Source organism: Equus przewalskii, chromosome 2 (genome assembly GCF_037783145.1).
Source record: "Equus przewalskii isolate Varuska chromosome 2, EquPr2, whole genome shotgun sequence".
Taxonomy (NCBI): domain Eukaryota; kingdom Metazoa; phylum Chordata; class Mammalia; order Perissodactyla; family Equidae; genus Equus; species Equus przewalskii.
In genome coordinates, this window is record NC_091832.1 from 85,366,746 (window position 1) to 85,386,733 (window position 19,988).

General features: G+C 38.3%; 1 protein-coding gene across 2 annotated transcripts in view; it reads right to left on the bottom strand.

Annotated features, from left to right (window-relative positions):
• EDNRA (endothelin receptor type A) overlaps window positions 1–19,988 on the bottom strand; it is a 104,474-nt gene that overhangs the window by 2,144 nt on the left and 82,342 nt on the right. For both annotated transcript variants that reach the window (XM_070611646.1, XM_008527444.2), the window contains exons 7-10: window positions 9,546–9,744; window positions 6,274–6,426; window positions 1,979–2,112; window positions 1,440–1,548 (exon numbers count right to left, since the gene is read on the bottom strand). In XM_070611646.1, the coding sequence (XP_070467747.1) occupies window positions 1,440–1,548; window positions 1,979–2,112; window positions 6,274–6,426; window positions 9,546–9,744 (595 nt within the window). The remainder of the gene's footprint in view (window positions 1–1,439; window positions 1,549–1,978; window positions 2,113–6,273; window positions 6,427–9,545; window positions 9,745–19,988) is intronic.

The following is a 19,988-nucleotide window of genomic DNA, read 5'->3' on the forward strand; positions in this document are numbered from 1 at the left end:
AGTGGTGAAGTTCTCACGCTCCGCTGCGGTGGCCCAGGGTTTCACCAGTTTGGATCCTGGGTGCGGACATGGCATTGCTCATCAGGCCATACTGAGGCAGCGTCCCACATGCCACAACTAGAAGGACCCACAACTAAAAAATACACAACTATGTACCAGGGGGCTTTGGGAGAAAAAGGAAAAATAAAAAAAACTTAAAAAAAAAAAGTGTTTAATTTTTGAGTTTGCACCTTGATTTTCCCTTCCCGTCTAATTAATATGTAAATTAATGAGCAAACGATATTAACTCTAGATTATATAATGTATTAGTGATGACCTGCATTTTAGTCAATCTTTCTTAGGACAGAATCTTTCTCAGAGCATTTCACGACTCGCAAACATTATCAAGCAGACTTCAAAAATGTGGCATACCAAATTTCATCTACTTGTATGATTCTTTGCTTAATATATATATGTCTGTCTCCTTTTAGACTGTAAGTTCCACGAGGGCAGTTACTGTGTTTTTCCTCTCTTCTCTGTCCCTAATAACAGTAAACTCATACTGAACGCTTATTATTGTCTCAAGAGCTTAAGATACATTAACCTGCTGACTCCTGCTTATGAGATAGATACAGTGACCATCTGATTTTACAGATGAGCAAACTGAGGAAGCAGGAGGGGCACCACCTGGACCTGGGTTAGACAAGTTAGCAAGTGCAGAGCTGTGACGTAAATCCAGACTGTTTGCTTCCAGATCCTGCACCCGTGACCGCTATGCTGCTCTTCCTAATACGGACCATAAAGTGAGGTTAAACATCCTTGGCCAAAGATAACAGAATCCAGTTAGGATTAACTCTACGCTAAAGTCATTCCAGGAACTGGAAAAATGACAGCTCAGTAGGAAGTGCTGGGAGCTTCTGGACGACATGGGTTGACTTAGTTGCAAGGAGGTCTGAAGGAAGGAAGGAAACTGACATCGCATGAAGTTACTTAGTTCAGATTTCCAAAGCAAGAAGCATTTACTTTCCTTGAAAAGACTGTTATTAAATATACTATTAAACAGCATTTAATAGGAGCTTTCTTAACAACAAAGTTTATGTTTTTTGAGACTGTGGTTAAAGTTTAAGACTATGTAAGGCATGAATAAGTTTATTTATCCTCTGTGGCCTGGAGCTCACATTTGAGCATTTCTTTTTAAAGGAGGGTACTAAATTGGCATGTTATTAAGTTAGCGCTCTTTAACTGTAACCAGTAAATATGCTGTTGTCTGAACAGATACTGGTTTTCTGTTATGCTGACAATCTGACCCTCTTCCTGGGTAACAAAATAGGATTTTCACTTCTCTACTGAAAACTTCAGCTGATGAAAGCAATATTTACAAGTGGAATTAGCGATGTCTGTTGGCTACTTATTATACTCATTTGGTTGCCCTTAAAAAAATACTTGCAAAACAGTCTTACCTGAAAACAATTTTTAAATTTCTTGCTCACAAAATATAGGGCTATTGGGTTTATACATGAATTCATGGTTGCCAAGTTAATACCGATGTAATCCATGAGCAGCAAGAAACTAGAGCAAAAGAAAATTGAGTAGAATAATTAGAACATAATGTTTTTAAATCTGCCACCTGGCATTTATCCCTAGAGTAAGCATTTTTCTTGCCCAGAAGCCATTTCTTATAGGTGGCAGTCAGAGTTTTCTTTAAAGTGCTTGTTTAAATGGCAGTTTCAGTCCTGCAGAACCTTTACAGATATACCCACCATGGATTAGCTCATACCATTACACACAGCATCAGGAGGGGAGCAACAAAATTACAGATAACACGGCTTGCACGAATTTTGGGATCAGTTACGGGCTATGTCAGCTAAAGAACAATCATCAACTTTGCAGTTTTAATTTACAGGGCTAACGAGAATGTAGACTAGATGGTTTTGTAAAAGTATTATAAACATGAAAATCAGAGAAACTCCAATTTCATAATGCGTGCATAGGATCGTACCTAAGTAATTCACATCGGTTCTTGTCCATCTCATCATACACGGTTTTCTTCAAAATACGACTTAAATGAAGAGGGAACCAGCAAAGAGCAAAAATTACAACCAAGCAGAAAACTGTTTTTGCCACTTCTCGACGCTAAAGGAAAGTGAGAAAAAAAATACAATTCAGTTTAGTGTTTTTCTACTAGACGAAAGAGCTATGCAACAAGGAAGCTAGTAGATAGCAGAGAAAGAATAACTCAGAGAAGAGCCAGAACAGCCCGCCTCATGTGCCTCCGCCTCTTCAAGATTTGGGGTCCAACTTTCTAATCAAGGAGTTGCTAATGATTCTTTTGGGCAGCTTCCAGGAAGGATGGTGACCTCAGGCTTGTTACTAGGGCCAGGGCAGAGCTTCGATGGCAGGGCAGTGGCGGGAAATAGCTGGAGTTGAGCCAACACTGTGGCTGAGTCTGTGTGTGTGTGGTGAAAGTATGGGGGAAAGGGTTAGCAAAAAGCCTCAATAACAGGTAACTAGCATTAGTAAGGGCATGGCAGTCAAGGTGACTGAACCTAACATTATAAAGAATGGACAAATCTACAAAGAAGTTTGGAAAACAAAACAGGAGTAGGAAGCAGAACAGAAAAAGCAATAGCAACGTGTTTTCTCCATTTCTTGATCTTTTTTTTTCTTTTTCGGTGAGGAAGATTAACCCTGAACTAACATCTGTTGCCAATCTTCCTGTATTTTATGTGGGATGCTGCCACAGCATGGCTGGACGAGTGGTGCTATGTCCACACCAGGGATCTGAACCTGCAAACCCTGGGCTGCTTCAGCGAATCATGTGAACTTAACCACTACACCATTGGGCTGGCCCCCATTTCTTGATCTTGAAGAAAGCTAGCATTGGGATTCTTTGCTTTTAAAATTCTTTAATAATGACATGTAGTTTCCAAAGATGTACTGTTTTCCAAACAGAGGGATGAGGGTAAAGGATTATCAGCAAAGATAATTAGAAAAACTGGGACATGTTGACCCTGGACTGACTTCCATCGACGGTTTATATGCTTTCAAGTCTGTACAGGATCAGAAAAACCATAGGTTACGAATTATCTGCAACCAGTCCTTTGTGTGCATTATGCTTAAATATTACAGTGCGTGCATTTGGAAGCCTAAGTGGGAACATAAAGTGCAACTTGTCTGTAACTGGGATCAGTTAATGTTGAAATAAAACTGATTGAAAACAGGATTTGGAAGGGTGATGTTGATTCAACCTGAAGCATATAGCATTAAGTATGGGAAGCCTACAATAAGCCCGCATGATTAATAGAGCCATTTAAAAACATTTCAAGGCAGTTGTCACAAATTGCTGCTCTAGCTCAAAGATCTAGGAGTTCTTTGATCTTTCAGAGTTATTGGGCTAGCTGGGATATGGCTTCAGAGAATGCATAAACTGGGCGATGACTGAGAGAAATAAAGGATTCCAACCTGCGCGAATGGGGGATCATTTTAAAGGGTCATTTTTGTACTCAGAAAGACAGTGTACCCAGAAAAACAGAAAAGGAGGGTTTTGCGGGCAGAGGTTAACTTTCCCTGAGCACATCCTCAAAGAGGATAAGTCCTTTAAAAGGTAATAGTAATACATTGCCTGTCTGATATTTGCTTAACCAATATCCATTCTCCTCTTTTCCTTACTATCAATCAGAGCCTTTAGTTTGTTATAGCAGCGTGGGAGCCTGGCTGGCCTTATCTGCATGGCCACCTGACACAGTTCTGACCAATTAGATTAAGTAGAAATTGTGTGGGGTTTCTGGAAAGCTACTTAAAATTGGGGGATACTCCTTTGGTGCACACACACCCATGTGGTCTATGTTCTTCCCCTCCTTGCTGCCTGGAAATCAGACATAAGGGTAGAGCTGTAGCTGCTGTTTTCTAACACTGAAGGAAAGGTCAGCAAAACTGCAAACCCTTGGCCTCTGAGTCCCTTGACCACTGAACCAATGACATCTGAACTTTTTGCTGTGGGAGAGAGATAAACTCCTACTTGGTCTACTCAATGTTATTTTGGGTTTTCTGTTACCAACATCCAAACACAATTCCTAACTTTGTTGTCAGTATAATGAAGAGAAATTGGAGAGACCACACAAGAAGCAAGACCAAGAGCCCTCTAGGGTACTAGTCAAGGGTGGCAGGGCTTTTCACTCTGACCTAGCTCCCCCACAGTCCCCGCTGAAGACCTTCCCGATGGCTTGCTCTCTGCTGTTAGAATCTGCTACAGCTTTGACTGGGACGCAAGGGAACATCTATTGCTTGGGGACCCAGCCTTAGGCTCCAATCTCCATGTGGTTGAGCCAATCTCTTAACCACCTGTACAACAAGGCTAATGTCTGTCCTGCTTATCTCACAAGGTGCTGGAAGGAATCAAAGAAGAAAATGACATGGAAATGCTCTTTGAAAACTTAAAAAATGCCATGTAAATGTGAAGCAGCATCATATTATTACTGCTCCCAATCCCTATTCAGTTATTTTCAGAGCAGGTACCATGCATAGCTTCAACAGGCTAAAAAATGTTGCTAATACAAAAATCAGCATTTAAAAACAGCTTTTCATAAATCTATTCTAATTACCTCCATTGCAGGAATGAGAGGTAATAATTGCTTAACATGTTTCACATCTGGAGTACCCGAAACATTTACGCCCGAACAAAGTCATACTAAAGTTTCTCAATATAATTTTCCTGTTAAATTTTAATAAAAGATAATAGCTACCATTTGTTTGGCATGTTAGATTTTACGAAATACATGTATACACATTAATTCCTTTGATTCCCGTAATAACATTGGCTCATATATTATTATACCCAATTTACAGATGAGGAGCCGAGGATCAGAAAAATCAGTTCAGTAGTTGAAAGGAGTTGCTGATGAAGAATGATCCTTGTGTATGATAATGACATAGGGCAGATTTACAGGCTCCATCAAGAACTCAAATTAACTTTTGGTGTGGTTGAGTGTCCTTATGTACTTCTCTGTTGAGACTGAGAACTTACCTGCAGTCCTAGTTTTACTCTTTGAATTTCTAAATATCAAAATTTCCTGAGTACTTACTTTGAATTGGGTTCTATTAGACACTGTACATGCATTAGGTAATCCCCTTGATGTATTATTATATACATTTTACTGAATTTTTTAAGACTTAGAATTGAATTAGTATTTGTACAGAAAGGTGCAGGTATTATTATATACATTTTACGAAGAACTACAAGTTCAGAGAGATTAAGCAATTTGCCCAACGTCATAGAGCCAGCAAGTGTAAGCGCCAAGTTTTGCCCTCTCAAGCCCAGAGCTTTATCTGTTCTGTTTGCTGCCTGGGAGGGACCAACAGCAGCCTTCTACAGACATGTTCAAATTTCTTCTAGAACTTTGGGCCCTCCAAAATTTGACCTCTTCTTATGTATTGAATCCCATGTTCTATCATGAGCCTTCCTTTAGATGTTGCTCGAATGCGGTTCCTCTCCTTTTCCCACTCCCCCAGTGCAAGGTGCCCATTCTATTTTCTAACCAGACTCCTGTCCTCCCACCTGAAATGTCCTCTGTCCTCTTCTTCCCCATCAGACCCACTTATCCTCTATGAACAGTTCCATCCCTCTCATCCATGACAAGTTTCTCCATGAACTTATCTTATATCCTCCTTGGCTTTCTATAGCGTTGGCTACTTTTACCAACACCTTGTGATTCTATTTTCCAAATGTTTCACGTTTGTATTTTATTTCCACAACAAGACTGCAAAGCCTGCTAAAGGAGAAAGTCATATGCTTCTTTGTGTCCTGGCATAGTTCCAAGCCCAGTTCAATCTATAGACGCACAAACACACATGTTCAATGTACTCTTGGCAGAATAAATGAATACAGTCACGCGTCACTTAACGATGAGAATATGTTCCGAGAAATGCATCGATAAGTGATTTTGTCGTTGTGGGAACATCATAGGGTGTAGTTACACAAACCTAGATGGTGAAGCCTACAACAAACCTAGGCTACATGGTATTAATAACATACGCAGAAACATCGTTATCAGCACATAACTGTAGTTCCTACTTGGTCCCTGCCTCCAGGACCACCTGTTTCACAGGTAGGCTCCCTATTTCACAAAATAAATTCCTGATACTGTAACCATAGAGAAACAAGATATATAGACAAACAGGACAGTACTTTTATTTTTAGGACACTAGGCTAAATCTGCTAAATACAGTATTTGTAGGCCTTTTGTTGTCAAGGATGAAACAGTCTTGGCCAGATTTTCATGATTTTATTAGGTTTACCTGTTTCAGGTGTTCACTGAGGGCAATTCTCAAGCTGCCATTCCTTCTGTTTAACATCTCACAGGTCATGAGGGTGTAGAAGATGGCAGTGCACACCAAGGGCATGCAGAAATAGAAGCCGAAGAGCCACCAGTCCTTTACATCTTGGTAGAACTGTACAGAGCAGAAAAGGGAGAGAAGAGGAGGGGTGTTACAATGTCAATTAGCTGTGCAGCGCCTCTGCTGGCTCAAAAGCTTCACACATGCAGAAATGTTTGCATATTCACGCTCTCTGGTTGTGGAAATGGGCTTGGGGGTGGTGCTCAAAACTCAGTTAAATTGGAAACTCCAGGAGTTATCCTGGCTTTACAATAGCCAAAGCAACTGCATTTAAAAAAAATTATCCTGAAGAACACTTTTTATAAACTGAAGTTGGTTTTAATTACATAATGGAAGAGCCCTAATCAAGCAAAAGAATTCCCTTCCAAAGCCGATAAAACATGATTTTGAGACATACAGAATATGTATTTATCTTTATTTATTGATGAACCTCAAAAGTTTGCTAGTGCCTGGTTTACTTTTGACTACTGTGGTTAAAGTGTACTCACCTCGAACGTCTTGTTTGGAAACAGCGAAGGTTATGACTAGCTTATCTGTGTAGCTTTGTGCCTGGGAGTTAACCCTTTGCCTGGTATGACTGCTATGTGACCTTGCAGACAGCCAGTTTGAGCCATCAATACCCACGCCCTTTCACACTCTCTTTTAATACCTACCACCTGGAAACTATTGAGGCAGAGTACCTTATCTGAAGGCATATTCAGCATTATCTCCCTGTGGGCAGGATTTCTAAACACCAGGATTATTCAGTTTTATGCCTTTTTCAAAGAGAAAATTTAATACCTTATAAAAGTGGAAATTAGAAAATGGTATCTAAATTCTTCTTCTCACTAAATTAATCACCAACTTGGGAAGAAATGCTTTTGCTTTCTTTATTTTGTTTCTCTAGATTGTTTATTTACTAAGGATAATGCAGCTTCTTGTAATATCTCAGTTCCCACAGTAAAAAATAATCATAGTGCTCTGTGAAAAACTGGACAGTTTCTGAATATAGAAAGAGGCCCAGGGGGCTACATTTATAACATGTCTATTAAACTAATCTATAAATGGGTCCTGAGGAAAACAAGTTCTGGGCAGGGGTTCTTAACTGTTTTTATGCCATGGACCCCTTTGGAAGTCTGGTGAAGACTATAATCTCTTCTGAGAATAATGCTTATATGTAAAATAGAATACGTAAGATTAAAATGGAAACCAATTACATCGAAACAGCTATCAAATATTAAAAGTAAAATTCTAATATAGTAATATATTTATTAACAAATTAAATGACGACTCTAATGGTTCTAATGCTCTAATAACTATCAGAATGTTGAAGCATTGATGAATGTAAACGATATTTCAAGACTATACAACTGTTATGTGGTATGAATATGTCTGTTATTTCTATTAGTGAAAAAATCATGGTTCTGTTAAACACAACTGCGGTTTGTTGCCTACATTCATAATAGAAGGAGATGAAAAATTTTAGAAGTTAGTGAAAATAAACGTGATTTCTTTTTCATTTAAGTTTACAGGCCCCTGAATGCTCTCCTCAGGTTAGGTGCAGAGTCCTAAAGGAGTTGGTTTATTCAGATCTGTTTATACAAATATTTCCCTATCTACATCCCACTGTAGAAAGATTTCAGTACTGAACTTAAAAAACAACAAAAATCAGAAACACTCCTTTGAGCAGCCCCTTCACTGGTACCCCCATCTTCCCGGCACATTGCTGGCTGGGTGTGAATACCCCAGAACAGCTGCAGAGGCTCTGGAAGCTGACCCCTGAGGTGACTGGATGGAGTCCCCTGCCACCTCCATGGTAGAGGACTGTAGAGAAAGGGGTCACATTTCTTTTTTGAATTGATGTCATCAGCAAGGGCACAAGGGCCTCCCTCCAGTCTAGGTTAGGAGCAAAGTTGAGGAGGAAAGAGCAGAACAAAGAGCGGGAATAAAATTAGAAAAAAAGAAAAGGAGGAGGAAGAGAATCCCAAAACTTTAGACTTGGAATGAATCTAAAAAAATGTCCCTTTTACTGCAACTCCATAGATAGCCAGCCTTTGCATCCCACCTCTGTCAAAGAGACTCAGTCTTTACAGAGTAAGCCACTTCATTGTCGGCTCGAGCGCTTAGTAAGCTCCTTCTTACAGCAAACTTCTTCTCTCCAACATTTTTGTCAGGAATGTCTAGATTGCTTATTTACACTGCCCAAATTCTGATAACCTCCAATCGTCTACTGTGTTTTTCACTGTGGGGACTGACTTAATAAAAAAAGTCAGTAAATAAACAGAAGACTTCAATTTTACGGTTGCCAGTTTGGCAGTTTTCATGAACGCTTTTATTTTGAAACAAGAATTTCCAAGCTGGATAACTGGTCAACTGTAAAAACCACGAATTTTGTGAATTTTCCAAGTTAGGAAAGCCTGCCTTGAGATATCTGAAAATGATCAAATGTGGAAATCTGAATGGCACGAAATTTACATCAAAGCACTAAATTATGCTGATTTAAGAGAATTAGTTATCCTTTTGGTTTTCCTCCTCAGCCCACATTTGACTAGTTTTGCAAAGAAAATATGCGTTTTAAACATGTTTCCCAATACACTCAGTCATGTGCTTCAGCTTTTCAGAGAAGCATTAATGTGGTCAGGTGTATTAAACAACAACTGAATTTGTTACACTAAAACATTTTTTAAAAAGTTCAGCAAATTTATATGCTTTGTATATTAGACATAGAATCTGTACTAATAGAAATACATGTAAGTATGACTTCCTACTTTGAGTTAGTAAAACTATCTTTAAAAAAATGTGTGAGCAACGTGCATTTCCCCAAGTAACATAAAATAAGAATCAGCATGCCTGTCAGATGGAAGTTGTTGTGTTGCGTTCCTCATGATAACAACAAATAGCATTACATATATACACATCTATCCTTAGAAAATTTGTTTCAGAATGCTGAGTTTGGTGTAGAGCAACAGTTGTCTCTACAGTTGTACTACAATATAAGAGTGAAAACAAAATAGTTGTTCTATTCGAGAAGCTAAACCCTGGTTTAATGTCTACTTTTCATGCATCTGAGAATATTCCACAGAACTAAGAGTCAACCCCACCGGGCATTGCAGAGATATCACATCTCGGTGATGGTAAAGTATAAATGGAGGTCTCCTCTCCTCCCCTATTAATTCCCTTTAAACTATTCGTACCTCCATGAATTTTGATGTGGCATTGAGCATACAGGTTTTGTGCTGTTCACCCTTGTATTCAAAGGGCACCATGACGAAGCCAATTGCTTCAGGGATGGCCAGGATGAAAGAAAGGATCCAGATGGACACAATCTCAATGGCAGTGATCAAGGGAATCCCGATTCCCTGAACACGACTCCAGGAGGCTACTGCTCTGTACCTGAAAAAGAAAATGGGGTGATGGAACAAAGTTATTAGGAAATTTTAAATTTATTTCAATTTAAAAAAAATTTAAAAAATACTGGAAAGCTCCTCCCCTTGGTCAGTGACCAACCAGTGGCTTTTAGGAACTTTCTTGGAGTCCTGGTGTAAAAAACAAGTGGGGTCATTAGGAGTTCCACCCATCTGGAAATCAATTGCCTGGCAGGCCTGAGTTTTAGATCTTTATTTGAGTCTAGCAAAATCTTGTGAGAGTTAGAAAATCTTGTGAGAGTGGCAGTATCAGATCGGGTGCCTATGTTTTTTAAGCTGTGGGAAAAATTGGCTGGAAGGGGTAGTGAAAGCTGCTGGTAATTGTTATGGTAATATCTTATTCCTCTTTCTATACTAAAAAACTTGAAATATTATTTATGAAGTGGATCTAGATATCCTTATGTGAATAGTGACCAGAGATATTCCATCATTTTCTCCCTTCTTCTGCCCTCAAAATATGATCACAGTGGGCCTGTACCTGGTAGCAGTTTTAACGTATAAATAATATTTCTTTGTTTGTTTGTTTGTTTGTTTGAGGAAGATTAGCCCTGAGCTAACTACTGCCAATCCTCCTCTTTCTGCTGAGGAAGACTGGCCCTGAGCTAACATCCATGCCCATCTTCCTCTACTTTATACATGGCATGCCTACCACAGCATGGCTTTTGCCAAGCGGTGCCATGTCTGCACCCGGGATCTGAACCGGAGAACCATGGGCCGCTGAGAAGTGGAACATGCGAACTTAACTGCTGTGCTACTGGGCCAGCCCCTAAATAATATTTCTGCTAACTATCAAACAATGACTATATCACTCCCACTATGGTCCTGTGCTAGAGGCTAGAGTATATAAAACTGAATTAAAGAGATCCCTGTTCTTTTTTTTTTCCTTTGGTGAGGAAGATTGTCCCTGAGCTGACACCTGTGCCAATCTTCCTTTGTTTTGTTTGTGGGACACTGCCACAGCATGGCTTGATGAGCAATGTGTAGGCCTGTGCCCAGGATCTGAACCTGCAAACCCTGGGCTGTAACCTGTGAACCCCAGGCAGCCAAAGCGGAGTGTGTGAACTTAACCACTCTGCCACGAGGCCAGCCCCAAGAGATCTTGGTTCTTAATCTTAGGATTTACAATCTAATAGAAAAGAACGGTTCATACAAAAGTATAGAATACAAATGTAACAGAATAATTATATCAAAAAACAAACTTGGCATTAGGAAATTGTGTTTATCTTTATCTTTTACTTTAATATTTTTGTGATAGTAATCACATTTCCATGTTAAGTCTAAAGAAAGTTTGGTTTCAGCCTCTCTATGCTCTTTGACCTGATGTGATGGTCTGGTGCTAAGTACTTTTAGACTTACTATTAAGAAGGGACCTGTGATGTGGTATGATATTTTTGTGGCTTCATTCTTGAAATTTTTGTTGCTGTTGTAATGGAAAGGAAACATTGTCTTTTTATAGCTTTCATTAGATAGTGCCAGAAGAAGGCTGTAAAACAGACCAAGGCGTTGGAGACAGGTACACATGCATTTGCAGGACGTGCGACTTAACGTAGAGGATAAGTCAGTAAAGCCAAGGCAAGCTACAGGCTACCCATAGTCACCAGAATGAGCCCCTATCACTTATATTTAGTGTTCTGTCTCAGTACTTCAACAAGGTACATCTGTGAAAACACAACTCCTAGGAATTATGCTGCCTAGTTCTTCACTGCAGATTAGAACCTATAGTTTTGGTATGCACGATGATGCCACATGGCATATATACAGCACAATTTGCTGGAGAAATGTTTTGCAAGAGATTTTTAAGGTAAATAAGATTGGTGTACAATAAGAATCTCTAAAAAAGTCAAGATTAGTCCAGAATGGAATAAAATACAGCTATGCAAACAGACTAAGAAAATCCTTTTACGATATAGCCAAGATCGCATTTTGAAATTTATGGTTATTTCCAGTAGGATAAAGACAGCTATTTATTTTGCTTTCCATTTCTGTTTACTTTTCTTTGTTGCCTTATTAGACTGGCAGCCTGATGTCCACTAAAAGCTAAAAGGAGTGGAGACGGGATGTCTGTATCCCGGGGCTATCAAAGAGTTATATCTATATCTTCTCCTATCCTCTTAGATCAGTTATCAGGAAAGGTGATTTAAATAAAACACTTTATCTCCTAAGGGAGTAAGAAAGCCAAATTTCTTAGGCGGGATTGGAGATAAAAGGGAGTTTAAGTAAGAAAATGTGTCAACGTTCTTCTGACGAATCTATCCACAGACCAGCTTCATGTTATAATGTGCCATGAGTTCCCAGAATATTACATTTCTATAATTCAATGTAAATTAAACATTTAAAAGTAAATAGAAGTAGAAGTAGTTGTTAGTGTCTAGTTTAGCAAATGATTAATTATCAGTGTGCTCCTTCATTAGCCCACATGACTGAGAATTAGAGTGTTTTCCATTTGTAATCACACTGATCTTGATAACATCTCCAGGATATGAGAAAACAACTGTAAGAGCAATTAGGAACAATCCACTGTGATGATGGAGATGGGGAAAGGTGTGGAAAATAAGAAATACTGGATGCTCCAAAAATGATTTCTATTTGGAATATAACAGCACAAAGCACATATACTCAAATATGTTCTCTTTACTAGGTTGTGATTATAAACAGCCTTCCATCTAGTTGATGTATCTATGTGACATCTTCACTTTCCATAGAAAACGTGCAAGTGTAGATCCACCACCCACAACTGCTATTCCAGAAATAATTCCTCCTCTTTGAAATTCTTCCTGCATTGGAAACCACATTCTGCTGGTTTTCCTCTGGCCTTACAGGCCGCTCCTCATCTCTTCCGCTAGATCCTGCTCACTGTTCAAATTCTTAGCATTGGATTTCTTCTTTGTCCTTGGACATCTTTTCTTTCCTATGTACACTTTCTTTCTTAGTGATCTCATCTAGTCTCATGGCTTTAGTATCACTTAAACTGTCTATATGCTGATAATTAATTCTCAAGTTTATAACTCTAGCCCAAAACCTAACCTCTAACCCTAGACTTGTATATCCAACTGCCTACTTGAGATCTCCACTTGGATATCTAATAGGCATTCAAACTCACCGAAACCCTTCTGGTCTTCTTCCTTGCCCCCAAACCTGCCCTCTCTTCAGTGTTTACCATCTCAGGCTCAAAATTTTGAAGCTGGCCTTCATGCCTCTTTTTCTCTCCCATCACACATCCGCTGCTTTAGCAAACCTTGCAACCTCTTCGTTCCCGATACATCCAGATGCGACCACTTCTCACCATCCCGCCAGTCACCATCCTGCCTGGATGACTGCAGTAGCTTCCTAACTGGTCTCCCTGTATCCACTTTGCCCTACCGCAGTCTACCCTTAATACAGCAACCAGAGCAAGCCTGTTGAAACGTAAGTCAATCACGTCCACCGCTCTGCTCAGATCCCCCAGTGCTTTCCCACCCCGATGGGAACGTCTACAAGTATCCTCACTTCCTTCCTTCCTTGCCTCCTTCAGGTCTTTACTCAATTGTATCTTTTCACAGAGGCCTTCCCTGAACACCCAATTTAAAATTGCCAAAATTCCCTCCAGATTTACCCTGTCGCCCCTCACCCTGATTAATTTCTCTCCCATAGCACTTACCACCATGTGACCAATCACATCTTTGACTTATTTATTTTGTTTATTGTCTCTGTCCACTCCTCCCTGTAGACTATAAGCTCCACGAGGGCAGACATTTTGTATGTTGTCACAAGACCTTGAACAGCAGGTGCTGAATAAATATCTTCTGAATTAAGCGTCTCTGTTTCTTCATCACGCATTTGTCTTTACTGGCCAAAGCCAATATTTTGAAGCCACTACATTCTGAATATTTTCTTATTTTTCAAGACAGCCCTGAATTAGGCAACAGATAAAAAGCTACTACTTTTGGAATCTTAGAATCAAATAATTTAAAAACTAGGAGGGAGAGGCTGGCCTGTGGCATAGTGGTTAAGTTCACTCGCTCTGCTTCCGTGGCCTGGGGTTTGCAGGTTTGGATCTTGGGTGCGGACCTAGCACTACTCAGCAAGCCACGCTGTGGTGACATCCCACATAAAACAGAGGAAGAGTGGCACAGATGTTAGCTCAGTGATAATCTTCTTCAAGCAAAAAAGGAAGATTGGCAACAGATGTTAGCTCAGGGCCAATCTTCCTCACAAAAACAAACTAACAAAAAACTAGGAGGGACATTTGGGCTGATCTTTCTCTCTTTTGTGTTCTGGTCAGGAACCTGAGGACTGGAATGTTACCCTGTCCTCTGCCTGGTAGCCCGTGAAAGTGGGGAGCCTGGACCAGGGCTCTGGTCTGCCAACTCCCAGGGAAGTCTTTTCCCATGACATTACTTTGTACCCTGTCATGCGATATGCCAAAGTAAAAGTATAAATTGCACGTTTTATTTATGTAAAGATGTTTGTTACTGTATATGTCTATAAATAGATTTTTACATGTTTTCAAGGGCAGAGGCATTTAATGCATGTTTTTGAATCTTTAATGTAGGATTTGGGACGGTCATTAAATTTTAAAACATTTATTATTGAATGCACTTTAAAACTGTATAAAATAAAACAAATTCAAAAGATACTATTGCAACAAAATCTATTTTTATTTCTTCTTATTCTTTGCCCATTTCTATTCTATAAGTATAGTTTGAATATACATTATAATCATATCAGTTACAATTTTATTTTTATTTACTTTTCATTATAAAAAAAATACTCTCTCATGTTTCCACAGAGGCATGACATTTACTGATGGCAACACAGTATAATAAGGTATCAATACAATTTACTTAAATCTTTTTCCTAAGTTCACATCACTTCTAGTGTTTCGAGGTTGTGAATAACACACCTATAAATATGTTCGTATATACAGTTTTTTTCTCTTTTTGAATGATTTTCCTGGATTAATTATCTTGAGTGGGATTACTGAATCCAAGAGAATGAAAAGGTCACTGAAGTACTTTAAAAAAAAAGTTTCTACATTAGAATTTATTTTTCCTTCACCTTTGCCGTTTCCATAAGGTAAAGTGGCACTTCTCTCTTTACCTCTGCACATTTTAAATTAACAGCAAACGTGACCATTTGTAGTGTTTATGATTTATGACTCATGTGGTTGACAAACCAATTGCCATACGGAGGTTTGGAGACAAAATGCTAGCAGGAGGACTTTTCAAGAGAAACTGGGCATAGTGGATTAAAAGATATCTGCAAGTACTTTGACACTTCTTCAACTGAATCCTTCAACTGGGCTGGCCTGTGATGTTTTGACCAAGTGAGTACAGCTGGAATGATGCTTTGCTAGTTTCAGGACTGGCCTCTAAGCAGAGCAGCAGGTTCCACCCTGGACCCTGAGCCTGTTGGAGAGAAGGTATTGCGAGGCCCTGGACCACACGAGAGGGAGTTGGGCTCCGCTGAGCTCAGACATCTGGCTGTTCTTGCCAAGGGGCCAGTCATGCATCTTCAGACAAGCTCAGCTGCCGGCTGAAATCCTCCAAGAGACCCCAGTGGAGGAGACAAGGGAGCAGAATTGCCCAAACTCCTGCCCACAGCATGGTGAGACAGTAAGAAAATAGCGGTTGTTTTAAATTGCTCAAGTTTTGGGGTAGTTTGTTATCAAAGAAAAATTAGGGAGCAAAATTAACCAGTCGCCTGATTTTGACAATACAATTAAAATAAAAGAATGAATTAACTGTGTGCAACAGGGAACAGACCCCAAAATGAGACCCTGAGTTGCCCGACAGGCAGCGTTTGACTTTGTCTCTGTTCAGTGCCAAGCTCTCTCTGCTGGCTTAGCCACTTCTTCCATGTCTTCACGATTGTCAAGCAGCAAAAGAAAATTGTAACACCAGGAGAAGAAGGAGAAACCAAGCGTGAGTCTAAATAAAAATGAAGTTTTTCAGAAAATCACTTTCATGCTTCTCGAATTAGGATAAACCTTTGAGAATATAATGGAGACCACTGAGCAATTATTTGAAATGATGGGATAAAGAACTGACACAGGCTTTTGAGTTTGAGGCATATCGAACAAAGTTGCCTTATTATTTGCTCTTTGCAACTTTTCCAGGTATCTAATTACACAACATTTTGGAGCAGTCTCATGAAGAGTTTTATCTTTTACAGTCTCCTTCCCCAGGCAATTTTTACCTACAAGTTGGATCTGTACCCAGACCTTTTTACTGGTCTGACCCAGTCATCTTCCACATTAAACACCACAGTTAACTTTACAAAGAACAGCAATGAATTCCCCTCCCCCATCCCTGCCTCTCTTTTTTTCCCCCAAACTCAAAGTAACATATAAAACTTGTCACTTATGACATGCAAGAATACCGATTTTAATTATTGGCAATGGCTGGTTATCCATATTTTGATGGGGAAAATTCATTCATTTTAGAAGTGTATTGTCTTAGCATTAAAAAAAAATCATTCCACTGAAAAGGCTGTATGGGGTCAAAATTTGTTTCTAAATTTCCTGAGTTTCTTCCTGAAATTTCTATTTTATCTTTTTCTTAAGTGACTAAGGATGCAAATAAAAATAAATAAAATTTAGATTTGAAGAAGAATTAGTGAAAAAGTTAAGCTGAGGCAAGTCCATAGTTGAAATTAACAATGAAAGCTCATCCATTCTGGCGCAAGTCATGTGCTTTCTCTTACTGTCTTGTTTACCTTATTCAGATTAAAAGCTGATAGTGAGAAAGGGAGATCTTTCCTTTGATCTTTCAGTATTCCGTAATCATTGAGTAATCACTGAAGTAATACAGAAATTGTATAGAACTGGGATATATAGTTACTCTCATTATTTTCCCTCAAAAACAACAACTCTGAAGTGAGAGACTATTACATCAAAAAATATGTGAAAAAATCACGGGAACTCTTCCTGAACCATAATTTGATTCAGCTCATAAAAGGAAAGCAGAGTTTCCCAAACTGCAAAGTGTTTTGTAACAGGTTCCAATTTCCCTCTTTTTACTCCTTGTTTTATTAACAACAAAAAAAAAGAGGGATTTTTTTATTTTTAGTAGAATATAATGCAACCAAATCAAGAATCAAAGCAAATGGTCTCTTGTCTTTAGGAATTAAGTGTGAATGATTCATTCTTTAGTGTGAAAGCTTCTGAAATAGAAATGTCAAAATAGATTCCCTACATTCAGGTCCCAAAGCTTAGAGTCAAGACCAAAATAAATGTAAAAATAATAAAGAAAGGGCCCAGGGAACAAAGAATGATGAGTTTATTACCAAGGACAACCTCCTGGATGAAGGCAGATTTATGTGGGAGCGAAATTTTAAAATAGTTCACCGTCTTGATCTAAAACTGAGACCACGTTTTAATGATGAAATAGATGCTTGACGTTTTTTTTCTTTTTTTTAACCAAGAACATTTCACTTGATACACAACAGATGATTTGCGATTGAACATTTAGTTCGTTTTCCCCCACGCATAAGGTGGGGGAGGATGTGGTATGGGTGAGGTGAACCCACACCTGAAATAGGAATCTATGACTGAATCTCTTCATTCCCCCCTCATTATCTCCCCACTCCCAGCATCAGTGCGGAGACTGAAGCGCTGCAAGGTGGTCCCCTGAGAGTCCCCCAAGGAAAAAGAGAGGGCAGAACAATGTGAACGTGGGAAGGAATGGAGGGTTTGGATGATTTAGATGATTTAGGAATCCCATTGCCTGAATACTTGCATCATGTATTTCATTCTCCCTTGTTCCCAGGTCGATGTCTTCACAACCATGAAAACTCCTAAAGGACAGCAGCCAGGCCTTATTCTTCATGTCTGGCCATCACACCCTTCCTGCCCAAGTCTCTCTGTTGAACTAAAGTGTGAATTATTCTTCTCAATCTACAGATAATTTATTATATAGCATATCCCTGAGGAACAGTGCCCTAAAATATTTTTTATCAAAAAATTTATTAAGTAGATTTATATGAAATACAAAAGGGACCACTATACCATGCCACATAACACTATTTATAACTTATATTCTCTAAATTTTGTAACCAGAAAATATATTACAAGGATAAAAAAATTGCCTATATTACTTATCAAACGAAGCAAATTCTTTCTTCCCTTTTGGCTTCTCTTTTCACAAATGTCTCTCTTCGTAGAGGATTGTACCCAGCTGCCTTAAAAATGATTTTATTGTTTATAGGAGCAGAGCATCTTCCTCGCTTCATTCGATTTCTTATTCTTGTTTGTCATATGCAGGTCCTGTCTGGCTTTGGCTTTTGGTTAATGTTTCCTCAGGGGTACAGTTTTCTTTTAGAATACCGAGTAACTCCTAAAGTTCATTGTTATCCTGGTTTTTACATAACCTTTGGGACAAAGTTTAATTTTTTTATAAAATGATATTTTCCCAAATTCCATGGTGCCTTTGTAAAGGCAACAGTAAGGATGGGAGTAACTCTCTGTATTTCTCCATGCACACAGGCCTCTGTGCTCATGTCTGTGTGCTTATGTGTGCTTGGGTTTTAGAGCTGCCTGGCAATAGAAAATTAGTGTCAATATATAATAAAGGTCATAGGAATGAGCTGTGAAAATAAGAGAAATAATATGTACAGAATGGCATAAAGTAAATAAGGAAAATGGGTAACAGATAATAGAAGTAAATAAATTTTCAGAAATTTTTTCTGCTCATAGAAGAACATTAGAAAAACCCATCACTCCATCCCTAGCCATAATTACTAATAATATTTATCATATTTCTTCCAAGCAATTTTATATTCACATACCTATACATATAAATTATATTTAATATCCTTATCCATTTCCCTAATATGGGGCAATATGCTTTCAACTTTTTGCCATAAAAAATCTTGTAAAGAACATCTTTGTGCATGAATTCTCTGTTCAAATTTTGGATCACTTCCTTAGAATTGATCCTAAGAATGGTAATTACTGAGTCAGAAGGCAAAAGCATTTGTAGGATTTTATTTTCCAAAAGGGATGTTCAAATCTCTACTACCACCAGATATTTAGAAACATCCTTTTTAATTAGAATTTCTTTGATTACATAAACATTATTCATATGTTAATTAGCCATGTAAATTTCTTCTTTGGTGATTTTTATAGTCATGCACTTTTTATACGAAAGTCTTCAGATTTTAATCACTATTTGTATGGCCTCTTTAAATACCAAGAATATTAACATGTTGTAGCTTTGCCTGCAAATATTTCCCCTAGCTTATTGCTTTATTGATTTGTTTTTTAATTTTGTGAATGTTTGATCTTAATGTTTTAGAATTTTATGTCTTGAAATACATTTATAATTTTATTCAGAATTTCTACCATCCTTTTTAAGTTCAAAAAGTCTTCCTTTTCAAGAGAGCAAAAGGATTTTAGTCTATTTTCTTTACTGCTTTACGGTTTGAGTCTCTATATGCTTTAGCACAGTGGGTAAGAACGCAGACTACTTATATTTGATTGCCGGCTCCAACGCTTAGTAGCAGAGTGGCCTTGATTAACCTCTTTGCACCTCAGTTTCCTTATCTGTAAAATGGGGATAATTACAGCACTATCACAACGTGGTGGTGTAAGGAGTAAGTAAAACGATTTCTGTAAAGTATTTTTAACAGGGCCTGCTACATACTAATACTCAATAAATGGTAATGATTATAAATATTATTATTGATATACAGTACAAGATAAGACTTCAAGATATTTTTTCCCCAGATGGCTAAATAGCACTATATATTGATGAATCTGTCCTTTCCCCATTATATTCAAAGTGATTTCAGCCTTTGTTATGTTCTCGCACACTCTGACACCTGTTTCTGGTTTTCCCACTGATTTGTCAGTGTATTTATGTGTGTTTACTACATTGTTTTACATACTGTAGTTTTATAACATTTAAAAATATCATTTATGAAGAGTACGTGTGTAGGAAACATAATTATTTTTTAAATTGTCATGATTATTTTCTTATTTCTTTTCCCCACAGGGATTTTAGAGTTATATTGTCATTAAAAAATTTAACTGGATATTGTCATGTGTAAACATAGGTACATCTCTAAATATACAACTTGATAAATACAGAAAAATCTTTTACATGTATTAGTAATGTAATAGATATAATTTAAAGGCTTTAAGTTTCAGATAATATAACACTTTGGATACAAGAATAAATGATGTTAATGGGATGCTAGGAGTAGGAACAGCAGAATGATCATAAATGCTTA